We start from the raw sequence: 22,932 nt of genomic DNA, 5'->3' as shown, positions 1-22,932 counted from the left end.
GCTTACTCTTTTTCTTTTGAGCTTGATGGAAAAATCGGTCACTTATTTCTGCTCTGCAGGCCGAAGGTTCAGGACTCTGGTCTGACTCATTTTTTTGTTCAAGTTTGTCACAAGTAAAAAAAAGGAAAACGCGTAACTCGATCCAAAGTATTTAGGGTCATTTCATTTTGGTGAGAGAAAACAGTGAGTCACTCTCTTTTGGTCAGGCGTGTCCGGAGTCAGGCCCAGAATCAGAGCTCATTGATTTGAGAGACAGAAACAGAATAAAAAGATGCAACGTGCCACTAAAAGAAAACCGTTTTAATTCTAACTGACGGTTCCATTATAAATAAGTCAAGAAATAAATGCTGCCTCCTCCTGCAGGCTGGGAATTATAATGAGTTTTCGCACAGACAATCAAAACTACTGTTAATGTGATTTGTCCCACCGGTGTTTTTGGTGAAATGAGACGTTATGAGACAAACATACTTGTCAATTAATCCAAGCAGGAATTGATCACGACAAGCAGTGAAGACCTGTAAGTACAAATCGAAGTGGCACAGACGCTATTTTTAAATGACTGGAGTTGTTTGCTGGACGTTAACAAATTGAGGCGCGTCTGATTGAAAAGGTTGGAAAGTTCACTTAAAATCAAACAAAACAAAAGAGACACCTATGATGATCACTGATTCTCTTGAGAGTTTTGCGAAATGGAAATGTGAACCTGAGGTATCGAGCAGAAAGATAAAAGAGGAGCCAAAAATAAAAAGAGTAAAAAGAAAAAAGAAGTGAAACGAAAAGAGAAAAAAGGAAAGTTCGGCCACCGAGCACGCTTGCTAATCTACGGGTTTCCAAACCAACAACTTTCATGTGATTTCACAATGGAAAGGCCGATTCAAATCCCCGAATCATGTTTAGCATGTAGCAACGTAGCGGGAGGTCGTAGTTACGTGATGCCCCTGAACGCATCACTCTGCTCCTGCAGTTAAAACCAGACCAACATGGCGGCTCAGACACAAACGTTCCCTTTTATTACCCAAACAGTTCAGCAATGTACATTTCTGAAGACGTTTGAAGGGGGAAATAAGCCGTGCGGTTGAAAAGTTTAAACGCTGCTTTACAGATGTGTGGCTGTGGTGAGGGGGGCGTGGCCTACTCTGAGGGGGCGTGGCCTGCAACTTCGACAGCTTCTTCTTGGAGTATGAACTTTCCTGTCGAACACGAATCTTTTTCTGCAGCTGGCTGACTTCACTGCCCAACTTTTCTTCTTGGTCCTGTGGGATCTCGTGGGAGTCTGCAGGGGTGTTTAGAAACTCGACGTTAGGAGCTGTTGAGGAGGTGAATTAATTTGCTGCACATACAACTTTGGCGCAAAGTTTGATGACGGCGTCATCAATGGACTGCCAATGGCATGGTATCGAGGGAGAACTCAGCCTGTGTCTTCACTCTCATGGTTGAATAGAGTTTCCATCTCTAGAGCTGAATAGATCTGCGACTGGAGCCACACAAGCACACATTTCTCCGCAGCAAATGATGGCGGGTCGGTGGTCAGCACCTGAAGCCTCTGGAGACTCCTCGGTCTCTCTGAACGCCCACACAGCATCTCCCCCGGGGCTTTGGGACGCTCCCTGTACCAGTAACCCGGCCTCCAGCAGCCGCTTACATAAACAACCAGCCACGAGCTGGTTTCCTGTCAGCCCCGCCGTGTCTGGCAGTGATTTGTGGCTGTCGGAGAGGGATTGTGAAAAGGGTGTGTGTGTCACAGGTTATCTCAGCGAAGGGCGTGATCAGAGTCCTGAGATATGCTGCTGCTCTACTTTCAGACCACGATGATTAATTAAAAGACAGGCTCATGTGTGAAACGTCTCTGAGCCCTTAAACGCTAAATTAAAAAAGTCATTGTTCACGCTGCTCAAAGGAATGTCTGGAGGTGTTAACCTGCATTCAATCCTTCAGTGTTGATCATTTTCTAACGCCTCCTCTGGAGCCGCTCCGGTTTTCTCCAAATGTCAGACTAACAAAGTTGTGGAAGTGCCGGAGGCTCAGGTGTGATCGCACATTCCTGATTTCAACCAAATACCTGAGATTCAGGCCACAGAGGAGCAGAAGGCTTAAGTTGTAGTTACTCAGTTACTGTGTGTGTGTGTGTGTGTGTGTGTGTGTGTGTGTGTGTGTGTGTGTGTGTGTGTGTGTGTGTGTGTGTGTGTGTGTGTGTGTGTGTGTGTGTGTGTGTGTGTGTGTGTGTGTGTGTGTGTGTGTGTGTGTGTGTCAGTAGTGCATATTGACATAGTGCTGCGATTGTGTGGCTTTTGGTGAAACACGCTGAATGGCCCGCGGGGAATGTGAGCGATAGCATCTTTGTCAGATTAGTGCGACGGCAGCTGGACAGAGGGACACCTACACACACACACACACACCTACACACACACACACACACACACACACACACACACACACACACACACACACACACCCCCCATCGGCTCCACCATGTTTACCGTAGCTGATCATTTGAAGCACTCTGTGATTTATTTGTGGCCTTGTCTGTTACTGTGTGTCCTCCTGGGCTCCTGGAGGTTGTTTTTTTTACGAGATGACACTCCGGCGCGGCGGGGTGCGAGCGTCGCCCGGTGGGCGTGCTGGGAAGCCGTGATTTACTGGGTGTGAACGGTGTCAGATAACCCCCGACTCTCACCACCTCCTCCATGTTTTCATGTAAACCTCCCGAGGCAAGGTCCCGCTGCTCGCTCCACTTTGGAGAAGAGAAGTTGATCACTTTGAAACACGTAAAAACTTTAGGGAGGCACCGTATCGAGTCCGACACGGCACAGAATACTCCTACTCAGACACGTACGACGTGATGTCATGCGTCAGCAACGTCAGCAGCAGGTAGACGAGAGAGGACCACCGGTGAGAATGACAAAAGTAAGACTGTAAATTATGTTCTGACAAAATAAGATAGTTCATACAAGATCAGCAACTTCATCACCAGCAACTTCATCGCCAGAGACGTTTGGACCAGCAGAGTTAGCCTGATGTCGCTCAGTAGTTTAACTGCTCAGTGGGTAACTCTGAGCTGTGCTACATGCTACATGCTAAAGAGTTTCAAGGCTCATACATCAGCGATGCTACATGCTACATGCTAAAGCATTTCGGGGCACACACACCAGCGATGCTACATGCTAAACATGATGTGCGCAGATGGTTCACAGCAACTCAAAACCTTTGCGCATCGTTTGCATATCGACTGTTAATGAGGCATAATGATATTTATTGAAGTTCTCATATTCTCCAGCGTTCTGGTTGGTCCAGAAACCTTGAATTTAAAGTTTCTAGCTTCTCCTTGATTTTCCTCCATTTGAATATTGGATCATAGGAGCTGCATTCAGAATCTGCTGTGTCTGTGTGAGCTGGACTGGCTCCGCCCACACATGCCCATCTTGGGAAGTGGAGGAAGTACTTCCTCTTGTGGTGTCATGTGCCAGAGCAGAGCTGCCTAATTGTGGGAGGAGTCAAAGGGAGGGCCTACCTTGATTGGGATTGGCTAAACTCCTGATGACACTATATAGGGTTTGATTTCTGATTGGCTGCTTAGAGCAACACACTTTTTAAAAACTGAAACAAGCCAGGGAGAGAGAGGACAGACTGTCTTCATCTCTGGGACGTCATTCCAGGTCACTCCATTATTACCAGTAGGAAGTCAATTTTGCATAAAATGACCCCTTTAAGTACTCGTATCGGTACTCAGTATCGACAATTAGCCAAAGGTTAGTACTTGCCACATCAATAATTTAGTGTATTTGTTGGTAAGAGTCTGTTTTTTCTCCAGTGTTTGGCCTCACTGTAATGTTTTGGCCTATTTAGGAACCAATTGTATTGGAAACTCGCTGCTCAGCTGTTTCTGTTTCTCAGAGGAAACGTATACAGGAACCTGTCCGCAGAGGAAATAGAGGAAATGGCGCCGTCAAAATAAAAGCACCTGCCCTGTCTCCCACTGTGGATGCAGATAAACTCAGAGCTCAGGGAGTTCTCTGGAATCTAATCTGTTGCATAATGATGAGCTTTAATCCAGATTAGGCCGTTGTTGGTAAATATTATGCCGATTATTAATGGTGGAGCCAGAGATGTTGTTTAGCTGCTGACTTCTTCAGTGATCGACAGCTTCAGGTCTGAACAATGAAGCTCCTGTTTTGTTTACGTGATTTAAGCAAAACATGTTCCTGGAAACTAATTCCTCTGTCAATTAAATGTAAAAATGATCTCAATCATTTCAAAAAGAACTGATGAACTCATGTTTTAATATTCCCTTTGGGGAAAATTCCCTTTTCTGCATTTGGCAGCCACATTCAGGCCCTCGGAGGAGTTGATGGGGGTCAAGGGTCATGGTCAGTGGTGACCTGTCCGCTGTGGGAGTCGAACCTGCCAGTAAACCTATAGTACTTTTTTTTTTTAATGGCAAATTTTGATAAAACACACATACTTCATCAAAAACCCCAAATGACCGTTTCAAAACAGGTCAAATTGACGGGAAGACGACAGGACGTGTTGGGATATTGAACCAGCCTTGGCTGTGGGCGGAGCCAACGCTCCCGCCTGAGCCGAAGCGCCTCTGGTTTTTGGTTTCTGCCGTGTCGTCGTGGGAACGGAGGCGAGCTCTCGGCCCATCGGGGCACTGATCTCACCCCCCCACACCACCCCCCCACCCCACCCGCCCGCCTCTTTTAGCCCCGTTACACCACAGAGGAGGCATTTGTCTTCCACGTCTGTGAGATAATTATAGCCGCCTCGGAGCAGTTGCGGCTGCGCTGCCTTGCTCGGCGGCACGGTTTGAAGCGGGCAGCTGGCGGGGCTCCGGTTTCAAACCGGAATGCAGGAGTGTGTGCGGGAATCGAACCGTGGAGCGTTTCCTCCTGGACTCTTTTGGCTCCGAGCCGAGAAGTTAACCATTTCCAAAGATTACACACCTCATCATGAAGCCAGTGTCATCTGGTCATAAAACAAAGGTTAACCAAGGCAACTGAGTAGATTGAAGTACTTTCTTCTTTCTGACAATATAAAAAACTGTCAGCATAACAGTGAGACGTTAGCATAGCCGCCGTGTGGATCACAAGTCAGTTCATCACCACCGGGAGGAAGATGCTCTATAATCCTGATAATGTGGAGGAATCAGATTTATTAGATAAAGAAGTCTCTAAAAGTAGCTGAGATAAGCTATCACATCAGCTAGCTTTTAGAAATTGAAGCTAAGTCAGTGACGCTAATGCTAATCGGTGCTAATGTGGCGACATTAGCATGGAGGACAATTTTGTCAGTTAAAACCAAAAAAAAAACCTTTTAAACCCAAAAAACGTTGATTTGACGTAGGGCTGGGTGATTTGGCCTTTTTTAAAGAAGAATTCGAATTTCAATTCTCTTTAAAAAAAAAAAAAAAGTTCTCAAAAACGACTGCAGACATCAGATATATTGTCAAAAGTACAATGTTATTGCTGTGCTTGTCCTCAGAGCTAAAACACACAGAAACAATCCCTAAAATCAAAAGTAATTGAGGCTCAGTCCTTCAGTAAATTCAAGCTTTAACTCAGACTTCAGCAAAAGTGCAACAGCAACTACGGAAAACCAGAAGGCATGGTAAAACGGAGCGCCAAAAATGCTGACAATTTTTTTATCTTTTTTAGCGACAAATTCAATAAATCGATTCAATAGATTTTTTTTTTGCCCAGCCCTAATTTGACGTTTCAAATGGAAGATAAAACTTTAATACCATAGTATACCATAGTATCTTTGCTTCCTTAATATATATTGTGTAAAAATACAGTAAATGTTATTCAGATGTCATGAAAATCTGTTTTGAAGTGTAAAACTGACCAAAACAATAAAGTTTTTCACAACTTGGAGTTAAAAAAAAAAGAAAAGAGTCTTTAAATGGGCTGTTGTCTCCACATGGTTCTCATGCCCGGCGGTAGTTCTAATCAGAAAAGTGACGTGTTTTGACTTTGTAGCGGCGAGGTTGTGTGTGTGTGGTGGCGTCGTTCCCTCCTCCTCTGTTTACACACAACTCTGGTGTTTGAGGGCCGATTAGGGACGAGCTTAACCTTCACCTCGGCTCTTCTGGCAGCCGGGACGGCGACACAACCTCCATCCTCTGAACACACACACACACACACACACACACACACACACACACACACACACACACACACACACACACACACACACACACACACACACACACACACACACACACACACACACACACACACACACACACACACACACACACACTTCTAATCCACAGCAGCAGAATGGAAACGGCCCGTTCTCTGGGTTTCCTTCCTCTGCTGAGTCGGGATTATTTCCGAGTGGCCACACCAGGGAGCTCCCAGCGCTTTGTGGTGGAGCAGCCGTCTTCCTGGGACACACCCTGGCCTCCACTCTGCCACCCCCACCCCCCCCACCGCCCTGCCTCCACCCTGGCTGCCACCCTGGCTGCCACCCTGGCTGCCACCCTTGCTTCCTCATATCGATGCGAATCAGCCTGTCGGGGAGCAACATCACTGTGTGAAACGCTGATCAGGGAGCGTCTCCATGGCAACAGACGCTGATCTCCTTTGATCTCCTCCATGTGGTGCCTCTCCCATCTGCTTTGTATGGGGAACTTTTTTCAGTTTTGGGGGGATTTATTCGGAAACGTTTAACCGTTGAATACTAAAATCTGATCGATTGGTTGTTCGATGATGACAAATCATCCCTGAATATTTAATGCAAATGTGGGGAGTAGTTTTTGCAAAAACTTTGGTGAACCACATACAAACTGATAAATAAATAAATACATGCAGACGAACACACTTTCTAGGCCAACTTTCATCGGTGAAGGTAAAAACAAAGCTGAGGTCAAATTACGCATTTTTGAACACGTCAATTTCAATTGAATAATACCAGAAAACCTTCAGTAAAATGAAATATTGAATATAAGTTCCATTGATTCGGTAGACAAAGCAACCACTAAACTATCATTAGTAAACTGCACATTTAAATAATTCAATTAAATCTTCAGTCTGCTGTCAACAGTTTGTTCCACTGAGCTGATGGGAAGTTTTTTCTTCGGGTCTGGTGTCAACTTACAAGCACTCCATTGTGTTGACACACCCAACAACATTGGCCTTAATCTATAATACGAATGTTAAACTATTGCTAAAATGTGAAAGTGGTTCGCCGTTTCTCAGGCTTCGGTGGCGTCGGCAGCAGTAATAAAGCTGGTGTCAAATTACAAGCAAAGCTTTTGTCGACAGATTGGCCAATGCGAAGTGAGCCACATATTTAGGATTCAGAAGGTTTCAGAGTGCAGCGGATACTCGGGTTACAGCAGGAAGCTGGCGTCAAATTACAACCCTTGATTTTTTTAAAGGGCTGAGATGTAAGCTACCGTATCGTATTTGTGGCACATGTAAAATGAGTAATACAATGATAAAGGAGTTGCTTGAGGACCTTTCTCTAGTACGCCGTGCAGTATTGGACCTGATACTGGTATCGGTACCGGTGTATCCCAAATCTTGATGGTATTTTACCTCTTACTCAGTATTTCCTGTGTCCAGAATCAGCTTGTTGGCATTTGTTTGTGAGGATATGGCCTCTGGATACCTTGACCTGACGGTCCAGCAGATGGAGATAGAGGCTTGGATTTCTCCTCCGACTGCCTCAGTTTGAGGATCCTGCTGCTTTTCTGCTCTGTGCCTCTCAGGATCAGACAAACACATGAATGAATGCAGACGTGTTGTGGTTCCAGTTACAGCCACTGATAATGTGGGAACATCTGGATGTGAGGCAGACTGGAAGGGTGGTTAGACGTACTCTTCTGGGTTCTGGGTTCTGGATTCTGGGTTCGTGACTCAGTGTTTGTTCCGGGCCGATCTGTAAAGATGGCGACGAGACGGATAACCGCCGAGCGTGTCTGAGCAGCAGTGAAAGCCCCGGGCTGCCTCTGGCACCAAACATAATCTGGCTTTATAGTTGGAAGATGACACAACATGACTCAGCGTTTAAAAAAAAATAAAAAATAATAATGTTATTCCCTTCCCGGCTCGGTGGCCTTTGGTTGGCTCGAACCGTCAAACAATCAGCTGGCTGAGTGTGAGCCAGTGTCCATGTTTAGGTACTGACTGTGCTGCTGTCCTGCAACACAATCCCAAGGCGACGCGCCGCCCTCTTGTGGCCGCCTGTGGCTCTGCAGTCAAACTGTTGTGTGATTGGAGAAGAAGCCGGGGGGTCAAAGGTCACGGGCTCATGCCTGGCAGCTGCTGACAATATTCATGCCAACATTGAGGGCCAGGTCCTGTGGGCTGGGTGATTCAAAAAAAACAAAAAAAAAACATGTCAGATTCGCGGTTTCCTGAACGCAGTGAAGCGACCAGCCGAGTCAGATTTTCCTGCTGCTGTGTCCTCGGCTGGTTCAGGAATCGAAAGCGGCTCTGCTCTCTCACTTACTTTAACAACTTCCTCTTTTCTTTCCCTCTCTTTCACCAACCTGACCTCTTCTTCTTAACTGCAGCTTCGCAAGATTAATCAATCGATTGACGTATGAGGAATTCTCACCCACATATTTTCCTGGTTTTCTGCCTCTGTAGCGCCGACCAGTGGCGGCTTGGTGCATGACGAGTTAGAATGAACTCGTACTTGATGAAAACCGCCTGATATTTCTGTTGCTGAGAATTCGAGGTGGTGGATGTTTAGCTGTGACGCAGAAGAGTAACTCCATCGCCGCTGGATGAGCGTTGAAAGGAAGTTGACTTTAATTTGAAGTGTTTTTCTCTCCAGACTTCCAGGTTTGACGTGACGTCTGCGTGCAATGACAAGTGACTCGGAAGACGTTGAAGCTGCCGTCAGTTTTTGCCGCTCGTGTTTGACTCCCGTGTCTCGTTTTCTGCAGCCATGGCGGAGTTAGACCTGAGCCTGAGCGACGCTCTGACGGACAGCGTCCCCCCGCCGGCGCCCGAGGGCCTGGTGGAGCGGGACTTCGTGGCTCAGCTGGAGGCGGAGACTTTCGACGACCAGGTCGGCGAGACGGTGGGGAAGACGGATTACATCCCGCTGCTGGACGACGACGACAACACCAAAGCAGGTGGGAGTGAGGCGGACGGCGCATGGTGTGGAGGACTTGAACCTTGAGCGTGTGCTCACTGGTAGAGAAAGTAAACCCAGCGCTGCCCCCTGCGGTGAGACAGAGGTAGTGATTGTCTCACCTCTGGATTTTTAGGTTAGTTTACACATTGATTCCAGTTGGAAACACAAAACAATCAAAGGCTCGACTTGTTGCAGCCTCACTCTTCCAACAGAAAGTACACACGTTTGGAGATTTAGACGCTTAAAAAAAATTATTTTAATCAACCGGAACTTATAGCAGAAATCTGCGTCTCATGATTGGACTTTACGGTATGGACTCTGTTTCACCTGCTTCCACTGACTGTACGTTACCGCTCAGATAAATCCTCCATCCCAGAATCCCTGTTATGTAACGTGAGCTGCAGCTGCACCTAAATGACTGATCGTATCAGGCACTGCTGGACACTGGCTGCCATTTTGGATCTGCCGGGTTGTCATTCAGCGGCGTGGGGTACGGGGGGAGTGGAGGTCACTGCCTGGAAGGTCCCGGCAGACTGTTGATCCCAGCGGAGTTCAAACATGAGCTGCTCCTCTGAGACGCTTTCAGGTCAATAGTGCAGACGTTAATAATCCATCTGGATGTTTCTGAGTATAACGGCTGCCTGCTTCAGGAAGGTCACGTCTCTGGATCATTAACTGTGATTGACACTTGTGTTTACCTTCAGACGTTCAGCTCTGTGTTATAAATCTGTAGTGTTCCTGTAGAAAACGTCTTCTTAAAGTAGTGCTGTCGTTCAAACTCACCAAATTCAAGTCTAAACTTGATTCTATTGAAACAAAGCAGCAATTAGCACACACACACCGATGTTTATGAAACAATGGGATTTTAATTATAATCTGGAAAACATTTCATGACTAAACAACCAGAATTGAACACAAAATGATATGATACCATTCAATAACATAAGGCACAGTGTGATACCAGATATATACCTAAAAAAATAATTGAAACCAGAACAATGTGTTACGACTGGATTCTGTACTGGACAATCCAGTGACATGTGATTCTCTACACTTTGATACAATATGATTCTACATGTTATAATAATATATTGGTTTTATATAGAGCTTTTCAACGCTTTATGCATTATTCATTCACTCCATTCTCGATGGTGGTAAACTACGTATGTAGCCACAGTTGCCCTGGGGCAGACTGATGGAAGCAAGGCTGCCATTTTGCGCCGTCGGCATGTCCGAACACCACCAACCACTCACTCTCACGCTGGATTCACCCAGACAGTTTGGGGTTCAGTGTCTTTTCCCAAGGACACTTCGGCATGTGGGCAGGCAGAGATGGGAATCGAACCTGCACTCTTCCAATTGGGAGACAACCGCTCTACCAACCGAGCCATGCCGCCCGATATGATATGATACGTTGCATAATATATGGCGCAATACAGCATGATATGATACGACATGACATGATTTGTCATGATTTGATATATTATGTCATGACATCACATCATGACATATGTCATGATATAGGCTGATACAATATGACATAATATGATACGATAGGACATGATACAATATGACATGACGTCATATAATACCAGACAAATGATGCAATATATCATAAAACATCTTTCAAAGTCCTACAGATTTCATTACATCACCTGAACCAACACGATAAACCAACATGATAGTGACACGTAAAACATTTGTGTACCTACATTCTTCTTGTAGTGATTATTCACAGCCCCTGCCTGCCTGTGACCTATAAATCTCCCCAGAGTGAGTGACAGTGACACAACCTTTCCCGTGTAACAGCCATGAACCTCCAGAGCAGCACCAGAGTGTCGGGGTCTGCTGCAGGTAGAGGTGCGCCTCGCGTGGCAGATCAGGGCGTAGATCCTCACAGGAAAACACCGAATGGTAGAAGTAAAGTGCTGAGCGAATGATCCAGAGAGAAGAAGTGACAGTTCACCGGGATGACTGGGCTCCGGGGCCTGTTCTGGTTGGCAGACACTCTGGTGAGACAGTCAGACTGTGTGCAGGCAGCGTTCAGTGACAGGCGGCTGCAGGACGGGCCGTGGGTGGACTTCAGCCTGGTGATGGGCTGGGACAGACGCAGACATGCTGACACGCTCGGTGCCAAACAGCAGGGCGAGGCAGTCCCCGAGTTATTGTCCTCCGTCAGCAGGAGGAGGAGGAGGAGGAGGAAGAGGAGGAGGAGGAGGCACACATTTGTTGTTGTGCGATTTCACTCTGGTTCTGCAGCCCTCACACACGATGTGTTTCATGAATGCACCGTTTCTGCATGCCTGCCTCTGTGGTATGTGTCCCACTGCAGCATGCGCTCGGTTTCAAACTTCCGGTCTGCATGCGCCTGCATGGATGTTCTTGTTGAAAAGAGATGAATAGAGTAAATATCGGCAGTGTTTTTCTCCATCACCGCAATGTTTAAGTCCAGCTTAAGGTCCCGTCACTTGGTAGTTTTATTTTGACAGTCACCGTAATAACAATCCAACTTGGTTCTCTGCTGCATGTGTGTGTGTGTGCTTTCATTACAACAGTGCCTCCTAGTGGCCCAACATGAGAACTCCATAGTTTTCAGTGCTTTTGCTGTCTCCGTGGAAACTGACATTCTTTCCAAATCATTGCGTTGAAGACGTGAAACTTCTCTGAAAGGAAAACTCAAGAACGACGCGTTGATACGTTGCCATGGACACAGGGCTGTAAGGCTCTTACGTCTTCATCTTCACATTCTTTAAAATTGTAATTGTACAGACACGGATACCGACGTGGAAAGTATGAATTTGCTTTGAGACACATGTCCACTAACTGCCCCTCGACTGTGGCGCCATGCAGCTTTCACAAAGAGAGTAAGAGTCAAGGAGACTGTTGAAGTTAAAACATCTGAAATGTCTAAAAATGGCTGAAAAAGCGATCGCCCAAAGGGCGTTAGCCCTGAAGCTAACACTGCTCGGGGCTTCGGGGAGGAAGACGAGGTGACCAAAGTCTATAAAAATCTCACGTCCGCAAGCTTGAGCCACCTCCTTTCGAATCCCCGTGAGCCGCAAATGAAATTACTGCTTCATCACATCTTGTTTTAGCCTCCTGACTCAGCAAAAAACGCGCTAAACTCAGAACTGGGCTGATGGCTAAAGACGCGTCTGTATATGTTTACCGTCATGTCGCGTCGCTTGGTGCCCACTTTAGCCTGCGCTGACCTCTGAGTCACCCGCGGTTCTCAACGTCAGATACGGGATTAGCTACTTCTTTTATTTTTAAGTCAGTCAAACAGGAAGTGAAGTCATTTCCTATTTACAGTCATGTTATTTAAGGTTTGCTATGAAAATGTTAAATTATTTGGGACTGTGAGGTTGGGATTGTCTGCTCTGAGCTACTGCAGCCACAAGCTCCATCCATCCATCCATCCATCCATCCATCCATCCATCCATCCATCCATTCATCCGTTCATGGGTTCATTCTCCCTGTTTGGACTGACAGTGTTGTCACCAGCGTTTGCACGTTGCTGCTACATGCATGTGCATTGTGTGTTTTGTTGCAGGGCTGTGTGTGTGTGTGTTTGTGTGTGTGTGTGTCTGGTGTGTGCATTAAAAAAAAAAAAAGACGACACTGATTCAGCGGTCAGATGTCGCGCAGCATCACGTCCTGCCGCTCTGTCCACTCGCACTGCCTGATGTACCGTCACAGGCCCGCTGCAGTGGCACTAACAGGCACACAAACACACACGTATACACAAACATACACAAACACGTATACACACACACACGCACACAAGTGCACAGCAGTCATATTGTAGCCCGAGAAGTCGCGGTCAGTGGTTTCTGTTTGATTCGGATTTTCTGTCTCGTCTAGCCATCAGCACTCAGACGGATAGTAATGTGTTTTGTCTGTGTGTGTGTGTGTGCGTCTGTGTGTGTGCAGACGCGGGTACTGCATTGGAGAATGGAGAGCAGGAAGTTCACGGGGTTCAAAAACCTGGTAAGACACGTCCCATCATTCCCTTCCTGTCACCGACCACTCAGTCATCATCATGGTCGTCTTCTTCTTTTGCCTTTGATCTTTTTCACTCGTGACCTTTTCTTTCCTTCAGTTTGATTCTGTTGGTGTGTGTGTGTGTGCGTGTGCGTGTGCGTGTGCGTGTGCGTGTGTGTGTGAGCTGCTGTCTTGGTGTCCTCCATTAGGAAACCAAAGTTCATCAGTACGACGATTTGTCGAAAGCCAGATTACAATCCAGATTACAAGCAACAACTAAAAATGTTGTTTATACTTGATTCGGTTGGATATAAAGTCGGGAGATTGAAACTCACTTGAAGATATGAGATGTGATAATCACGTAGACTATCATGATAACATTATACACAGATGACAGTGACGTTTTTGTACCAATACTTTTACTTTTGCCCTCTAAATTACAACTGTCGTGCCTCGTATATTTTCCTTTTTTGGATTTTTCACCAACGTGATAACAGACTGAGCGCCACCTAGTGGCCGTACATCTCACATGCATTGAAGTAATTTTTTTTTTCACACATTCCAACACATTTTGAAATCCCAAACCTGAAAGGAGAGAAACTTTGCACACATATCAGACCCGAGGAAAATGTAATTACGGGGGAAATTGACATGTGAGTGGCCAAAGTGGCTCAACAGCGCCACCTACAAAATTTAGAAAATGAAGCCCCCACATCACGTTTTACCGCGAGCTACGAAATTCGTTAAACTTATGTAACATCCCAGGACAAAAAATCTTACACACATGCTGAAAACTTAACAGGAAGTCGGCCATTTTTAAAAATATGGCAGATTTTGTAAATTTTTGTGTCAAATTTACAAATCATTTGGAGCAAACTCGTCCTTGCGGGTAATTCCAATTTTCTATAAATTTGTATCTGTAGCTAAAAAAGGGATTGTGAGAAAAGATTATTCTGAATTATTTCGGAAAGTTTGTACTCTGAACTGTGAACAGGCAGACCTGAAGTTGTGAGGAGGTTCTGACCTGCTGCCCGGCAGGATGCACCAAACATTGTCGGGGTTATGAAGCTTTAATCGAAGACTTTTAAAAGATGCATCCAGCCGCCATAAGTTAAAATGCTATTTCAGAGGGTCCTGTGAACACATGATTAAAGGTTTCATCTCCAGGAAGCGCAGCTCAGCTCGCAGCGAGCTCATGAGCAAACGGCCCAGTTTTCAATCAGAGACACAAGATGAGCCCGTTACATAATCGATGTGCGATAATGAATCCTAACAGCCGACGGGAGGCAGCCAGAGCGCCGCAGCTTTTTAATGAAGTCACAGTGGACGCTCACCAAACCCTCGGCCGTCGCTCTGCCGACTCCAGGCAACGGTTTACACTCGTGTCTCGTTTTGGGAATAACTGGAGGACTTGTGTGTAACGAAGCAACCCGACAGGACGGCTGTTTCTGATTTGTGCGTGCTTTTTATGGAGGACTAAATGTGCCAAAATTAAATACGTAAATACACCATTAAATAATTAATTCAGTGTGTCATTAAGTAATTTTTTAAATTTTAATTAAATATTTAAATGTCACCAATTTATAAAAAATTATTAATTCATTTTATTTTTTATTTTTTCACTATTTATTTCATAGTCTGGTGTTGCCGCAAAATAATCAATTATATAGTGAAATAATTCAGTATTTTAATTATAAAATGAATTGGTATTTCAATGACTTAAATGACACATTTATATATGTAATTCAAATTTTAATCAATTATTGCCACATTTAATTGACTATTTAAGGATGTACTGTATTTATTCCTTTAATTTTGGCACCTTTAGTCCTCCATAGTTTTTATCTGTATTCATTCTGGTATTTAGTTCATATATCTTTTTTTTTTTTGGTTTCTTGTTCTCATTTATTCTTTTGAACCACGTCATCCTCAAAACACAGACTCCATCCACACTCCAGAACCTCAAGGCTCACTCTTGGTTTAAATCTAGAGTTGATATGCTATGCTATGCTATGCTATTCCATGCCATGCTATGCTATGCAATGCATGTATTTGGCAGTGAAACATCCTTGCATGACAGTATCAGTGAGTCGTCCGTCGTCCTCCCCACTGTCAAGATCGAAATACTTTGCCAGTATTTCTCTTCACAATCCGTTAAAAGTGATAAAATAATAGTGATCAGCGGAGGGCCGTGTGCAGGAGAGAGGAAAAACATGAATCAGATACCGAGCAAAAAGAACTCGGGCTTTTGAATATTTAAGTGCAGCAACTGAATTTTTATCTGATGATAATAGTGACTAAAGTTTCTTACAAAGAGACAATATTGTAGTCGAAGGCAGTAAAATGAGTATTTTTCTCAACGTGAGCAGAGGCGAAGTAACTGCCTCAGTTCCTGATGGAGGAAAGTCTGACGTTAACCTGGTAAAAATAATCTTAAATGCTTTGCTTGCCACAGTTGCAGTTTGAAGAGCTTTGCTGACAAATGAACATCTTTCTTAAATCCTCGAACATATAAGTCTGGGTTTTCATGTATTATCTGTTGAAGCGCAGCTCCAACACTTCGAGAATTTGAATATTTCTAGAACAAAGTTGTAATAATACGCCGTGATTTCCATTCTGGGAAAGAAACAGAGAAATGAATTAATTCACATGCAAGTTTTCAGTCTTTCCTCCAGCTTTAGCAGTTTGGCTGCCGGTCAGCCAACATGGCAACCTGCTGTTTAGCTGCAGAATTTCTTCCGTAGTCGTTAAACCCACTGACTTTCACCTTTACTCTCTCCAACAGCGAAATATTCTGCGTTAATATTGTCCCATCGTTGCTCTGGAGCCAGGGCGCTGCCCTGGTGAGCGAGGAAAATAAATAAATAAAGTAAACAAAGCTGCGTTAATTTTTATTTAAAGCGAGTTAAACATTAGAAATTAATAATTTAATTAACTCTCGACAGCACTACTATAAACATTAACTTATCGGGCCGCATGTTCCTGCGCCGCTCGGAGTCTCCGGTCTGGACTCGCCTGAAGTGTTTTGTCCACCGGGGGGCGTTGCTCTAGCAGACAGAGCATCTGGCTCGCTGTACACTTGTAGGATCTACTTTCTGGGGCCGAACCCCCCCCGAGGCCCGGACGCAGGAGGTAGAGGTAGAAACTGGGTCAGAGAATCTTCAGCGTAAGCATAATCCTGACAGGGCAGGTGTGTGTGTGTGTGTGTGCGTGCGTGCGTGTGCGTGTGCGTGTGCGTGTGTGTGTGTGTGTGCGCCGCATGACGCTCCTCTCGCATGGAAACGCTTCGGTTCAGGTTCTACTTTGTTCAAAGTCTTAAATTTGATTTTGTGTCGCTTTACTAACCTGCTTTCTTCCTTCTTTCTCCTCATCCCTCCTTCTTATCCTCCTCTTTCAAATTCTTCATTCTTCATATTTGCACTCCTCTTTTCCACCCCTCTTTCTGAATGCCTCTTTTGTTCATCTCCCCACCACCCCCCCCTTCTTCATTTGTTACTCCTCACCTCTTCTTCTCGCCCAATCCCGACGCTTCAGAGGACTAGACCCCGCCTCCATCGCCATGCCAACTGTCAATCAGCCGTGCTTCCACTTCTGTGCACCTCTTCCCTCCACCCCGTCAACACAGACACACACACACACACACACACACACACACACACACACACACACACACACACACACACACACACACACACACACACACACACACACACACTATTTCCACGCTGTTCATAAATATGGACCAATGTGAGAGTAGACAAGAGACACGCACTGAAATCCGTTTGAAATCTGGAATATCAGTAATCGGCTTAACAAGTGATGGATTGAAATAAGTTACCGTGTGTAACTCGCACATTGATTGGTGTTTTTAAGTTTGAGGAAGGATTGATCCGTCAAACAAACATCACAATAACAATACGCAAGTTTATCCATAAGTATTTTTTTCTTTCGTCTCTTCAGGCAAGTAGGTTTCTATTTTAAAATGTTTTAAAAGATAAGACGTTTACATGTACATGACTGTCACGCCACGCACGCTTTGTGATGCTATATCAACTGACAGACTTCCTCATGTACTTCTCATCACTGGTAATGACTTAGATTCTATAGTTAGATGCTTTTAGGTAGAAACCTTCATATATAGTCTGTAACTGTTGTATCTGTAATAGTTTTCCCCCCTTCTAACTACATGATTTAACATATTTAGTCCTAAAATGTTTGTTATAACCTCCACTTATGTCTTATTATCCTGAATCTTTCCTCAAAAATCCACCAAGAAGTGAAAAGGCTTCGCCCTGAACCCGCCGATTAATTCCACCGTTTATTCTTTAAAAGGCACAATTTATTTTTTTTTCTTTTGCGTTTGGAGAGAGAGACTGTTACCTGTCGACTGATGAATCTTGTTTAAAAGTCGTCAAAATTCAACCCCAAAACACACTGAACCTACTGAAACACACACACACACACACACACACACACACACACACACACACACACACACACACACACACACACACACACACACACACACACACACACACACACACACACACACACACACACACACACACACACACACACACACACACACACACACACGCACGCGCCTTCAGATATTTAAAGAAGCTCACGTTTCGTCCTGCCTGGACGCTGCTTTGCACTACTTCCTGTCTAAAGAGGTGAAAACTAAAGCCAGTGAACACTTGTTGATGTGAAGAATGTAAGTGAGACGTGTCACTGATGATTTTATCCTTTTTCCAAACGTGGTTTTCGTGAATCTGCACGCGGTTCCCGTGTCACTGTGTGTGTTAGCCTTGTGCGCGTGAATAAATTCTACCAAACGTTGTAGTTTGCTGATACGTGGCGTGTTTGTCCCCCACGGTGTCGGTGTGGCAGCATCGGCGTTAGTTTTACTTCCTGTTTCATAGCTACCAAAGGACGAGTCGGTCGAAAAGGGAAATCAGGGTTGTTGTTGTTGTATATTTTTAAAAAGGTTCTTTTTCTCTTCGTAGCACACTTGTTTATCTCCCGCGGGTATGGCAGGCCGTTTTAACGTTTGTCCTTAACATCGTTATTAGGGCTGCGCAATATTCGGCGATAAGAATAATATTGTTGAGAATTGTGATATTAACTATATTAATGGCAATAAATGATTAATAAATACGTTTGTTTTTGTGCTTTGAGATTTGTTCTTCCAATTAACTAATAACTAATTTACGCCAACTCTGACTGGACTTTGGCTCTTTTTAAAGAATTTGAATTAAAACGTTTTAATTTACGTTTTTTTTTTTTTATATTTAATTGGAATTAACGATACATATAGGTTTTGTCAATTTGAATTTTACAGAGCATGTAAAGTGGAAAAATAATTATTCACAGTTCAGTCATTTAATTTGTTTGTTGTGCATGTTGATGGTATGTATACTGGTGATATATTGTGCAGCCCTTTTCTTTACATCAAGAATTACACATCAGATATCAACAATGTGGTCGTTCTCTTTTCTGACCTCAGATCAACATGACCAGTTGGAAATAACAGCTAAAGAAATCTGAGGTCATTTTTCAATCATTTTAACTCTACATGATTTACCGCACTCGCCCGTTCATAAACCCGGTCGGCCACAACGTCATGACCAGGAAGTCGAGCTGTTGTCATCAAACTTGAGACGTTAGAAGACGGTTATTTAAGTTAGAGAAGAATTAAACTGATCTAAAAACTTCAGATTTCCTGGGGCATTGAGGTTCTGCGGCGGTTTAGAATGTCATTGATTCACTTCGATAGACTGAGCTGACATTTCTCCATCAGTGGGAGAAATTAAGGGTTCAATCTTCCCCAGCGACACTTTGCTGAGACGGGACGCAGAACCCCGAACTAAATGAATCTAACGAGTATGGACAAAAAAAGACATATTACTTAAGATAGGGATACACCGATACCATTTTCTGTTTTTTTTTAAAAAAGGAGTACAAATACTTTAATCATAGTTAGCATGTAGCATCGCTGATGTGTCAGCCCCATAACCCTTTAGCATGGAGCACAAGGAGCTTTCTAGAGTACATGTATCCTGTGCAGTATCTGATTTAATACTGGTATCGGTATCTGATCGGTATGTGATCCAATACTGGTATCGGTATCTGAGCCGATACTGGTATCTGTAACTGATCTGACACTGGTGTCAATATCTAGTCGGTATCTGATCTGATACTGGTATCGGTGCATCCCTGACTGAAGGTGTAACAATGCCATCGATCTCTTGAATCGTACCGTCAAACCAGAAACATTAAATAATGATGATGTTATAATGTACGAGGCGCCGCTTCGCTGCCAAAAATGTAACAGCATTTGACCGTTTAGAGTCTGCAAACATCTGGAAAAACACGCTGAATTCGGACAGTTTTTTTAAGGCATTTTCTGTTTGTTTTTTTGGCTGGTCCAAAACCCATAAAAATCTTGTTTAGTCAACAAAGAAAATCAATTTCCAGGAACGTATCGAGCACAGCCTGACCATCAGATACATCCTGGACAACTACGTTTGTGATTTTTGGGATAAAAACAATCAAACTGCTCAAACAGGAAGTCAGACGGACATTGTTGATATCCCTGATGTGTTTCGCCCGATCTAAAGGAAAAGAGCTGATAAAATGGTTAAAGCGTCTCGCCACCTCCTCTGAAGCGTTGAAGGCCTCCAGAGGTCAGCCAGTAGAGACGTGACCCTGCACACTGGATATTCATTGTCTTCTTTCCACTTCACCGGGGTTTGATGCTACATGATTCCAGTGTCCTGTCCTTTTCTAGACGTGCCTCTTTGTTGTCAGACTGCACCTTGTGCTAATAAACTGATATATAACACACACTTACCTGGGTCCCGCTCCTCTTTCTTCACTAAACCTCTTCACCGATGTGCTTCTTTCCTCCTCAGGGCTCTATTTTTTTCCCAGTCATTCCTGTCCCTCGTAGCCGTTTCCATTATCTGTTGTATTATGTCTCCCCCGCCGATATTCTTCTGCCTCAGCTGCTTTCCCGGGGAACAACATGCTTAGTCACCCCGCCTGTCGCCTCTGGAAGCCCGGGCCTTTTCACAGTAAAGCTTAGAGATTAGCGTTCGCCGCATGGAAATGGCGTTCGATCGCCGCCGTAGTCACAGAAGTCATTTATCTGTTACTCGTTTCTTTCTTTGAAAGGAACCCAGTCATTTCTTTACGCTGTCTTGGAGAGGCTTAGAAATTAGGGAATGCAGCGATACCGCTTCCTAAAGGACCAGTACAAGTACTAACCTTTAGCGACTTGCTGACACGGAGTACAGGTACAAGGTTTGTCTCATGTATCCAGTCTCCCCTAAATTGTCTTTAAATCAATTCTTAACATTTACTAAGAAAAGAAAACCAAACGTAGAGCTCGTTCTCACCCTTTTTCACACCTCAACTTCCTCTCTAGAGGTTTGCACTGGTGTGGATGTGAGGCGCGTGTTGATTGGCTGCAGGAGCTGTCGATCATGGATGCTCTTGTTGTAGATGAATTGAATCTACTGCTCCCTGGTAGTTTGGTTTCTGGACACTGGAAACAGTTTTGTGTTGATTTTGGCAACCAGCAATATAGTACTTGACATGGTAGCGACCTTCTTTCTCACAACCCGTCAGTAACGGCCCCTGCACACTCCCATAAGATCCCATAAGAACAAGAAGAAAGCTTCGGCCTTGACATCGGCCAGAAAGAATCTTGTTTAGCAGGAGAGTTCAGACGCTGGGAAGACAATGTCCCAACTTACAGGCCACACCCCCTCACAGCAGGCCCCGCCTCCTCACCGCAGCCGCCATGTTGGTCCGATTTTAACTGCAGGAGCTGACGGCCCTGAGTGATGTGTTCAGGGGCATCACGCCAATCCGATATGTGCTACATGCTAAGCTTCGAGGCCCGTAGCGAGGCTACATGCTAAAGTATGATTAGAATATGACTGAATCAGTGATTAGCGAGCTGGAACGTGTGTGTGCAGCATAAATACACAGCGCACATTCCCTGTCACGGACTTGTGGTGGAATGTGGAAGTGAACAAGAAAACTCTGACCAATCACACAAGAAAGACTTGGGCCCGGACGGTTGGCACTGCCGAACACGCTTTCTTCAGCCAGAGGGACCTGGACCAAGAAAATGGCGTCGCGTACGGCAAGACGCTGCAGTGGTGAACTTCTTCTTCTTCTTATGGAGATGGAATCGACCCTCATGGTGGCGTCGTGGCAGCCTGAGCCGGTGAAGAAAAGTGGAGAAACAGAGATGCGCTTATGAGATAAGCCTCCTGTAGTGACGACAATCAAATCCTCCCGTTTTGGGGTGCGCCCCCTTGTGGATCATTCTGCTCTGAACAAAAACCCCAATATACACATTTTAACAAGAAAACATGGGATTTCTGGGCGACGACTCCTTTAAATTCCATAAAGATACGCGAAGCCAATGCAGTTACCTCCGCACAACCTCTGCATCGACGCTACGTCACCTCCAACAGTTTTACTCTAGTCGACAGTTCATCTAGAACTTTTTTTCATTGTTCTCGATCCCTGCTCGTCTTTATGTGCCCTCTTCAGTACAACCCCCCCCCATGAAGGGTCGGTAAGAGGAGAGAAGTTTCCATTGTAAGTCTTCACCATCCAGCCTACTGTACCCTCCAGAGATCCGGCTCACCTGGACAACCCCCCCCCCCCCCCCTCCAATCAGCTTGTGTGTGTTTGCGTGTCTATATAGGGCAGCCTGGCCTACTTAGACCTGTGAGCGCTGCCTTGTGGGAGATGCAGGAAGGGAAGAACTGAACAGGCGCTCCGCGACCAGATGTGCAGCTCAGCTCTGGCATCATCTCGTACCTTTCCGAACACGCTGACATGCACCAACGTCCCGACACCCGAGGGATCCCTCCCTCAACGCAGCCACTCCGGTACGCCGGGATTCGTGAGGGCGGCGACTCTGAGAGAAGGAAGGAGCAAGTCCTAATGGGATTTAAGAGCATGACATAGTTTTATACATAATATATAGAAAGTCCACCCATGCTTATGGAGAACACGATGTGCATCCACCCACACAGTACCAACAAGTACAGTATCCAAAGACCTTAAACTGTTGTCATGGATGCAGCTGAAGATGTTACTGGTTCTGCTGGCAGCAGAGCTTAAAGCACAACAACGCTGCAGAGTCGCTATTAGCTGGAGCTTCATGAACTCATATCCTGTCAACAGCGTTGACTTGTGTACTTTACTATCAGAGCGTCATTGGTATCGTTCCTGCAACCAGCTCAGCCGCTCTGGACAGCGAGTACGAACCAATCAGAGAGAGAACTCGCCACAGCGGGTTCGTTTCTACCGCGACTTCATTCACTGGTCAGCGGAGAGAAATCTCACTTGAACACGTGAAACGTTCAGACCCTGTTTACGTTTTGAAGGTGCGGTCTGAAGAAAATGGCAGAAAAGATGAAAATGATGTAGTTAGCATGTTGGGCCACTCGGGGGAGCTGTTGTTTGTTTTACTACTGAAAGCACACACACATACAGCAGAGAACAATGAGCTCTAAACAGAGTACCAAGTTGGATTGTTATTACGGTGACTGTCAAAATAAAGCCACCAAGTTGGATTGTTATTGCAGTGACTGTCAAAATAAAGCTACCAAGTTGGATTGTTATTGCAGTGACTGTCAAAATAAAGCTACCAAGTTGGATTGTTAATACGGTGACTGTCAAAATAAAACTACCAAGTTGGATTGTTATTGCAGTGACTGTCAAAATAAAGCTACCAAGTTGGATTGTTATTACGGTGACTGTCAAAATAAAACTACCAAGTTGGATTGTTATTATGGTGACTGTCAAAATAAGACCACC

The 22,932-nt window shown here is 44.9% G+C and overlaps 1 protein-coding gene across 1 annotated transcript in view; it reads left to right on the top strand.

The window, feature by feature from the left end:
- LOC308125448 (uncharacterized protein) overlaps nucleotides 1-22,932 on the top strand; it is a 94,880-nt gene that overhangs the window by 12,878 nt on the left and 59,070 nt on the right. The window contains exons 2-3 of the mRNA XM_080489190.1: nucleotides 8,903-9,094; nucleotides 13,030-13,086. Of these exons, the coding sequence (XP_080345316.1) occupies nucleotides 8,905-9,094; nucleotides 13,030-13,086 (247 nt within the window). The 5' untranslated portion in view covers nucleotides 8,903-8,904. The remainder of the gene's footprint in view (nucleotides 1-8,902; nucleotides 9,095-13,029; nucleotides 13,087-22,932) is intronic.

Source organism: Lipophrys pholis (assembly GCF_963383615.2).
Source record: "Lipophrys pholis genome assembly, chromosome: 20".
Taxonomy (NCBI): Eukaryota; Metazoa; Chordata; class Actinopteri; order Blenniiformes; family Blenniidae; genus Lipophrys; species Lipophrys pholis.
Note: the sequence above shows the minus strand (reverse complement) of the source record. Positions and strands in the feature narration are given on the sequence as shown.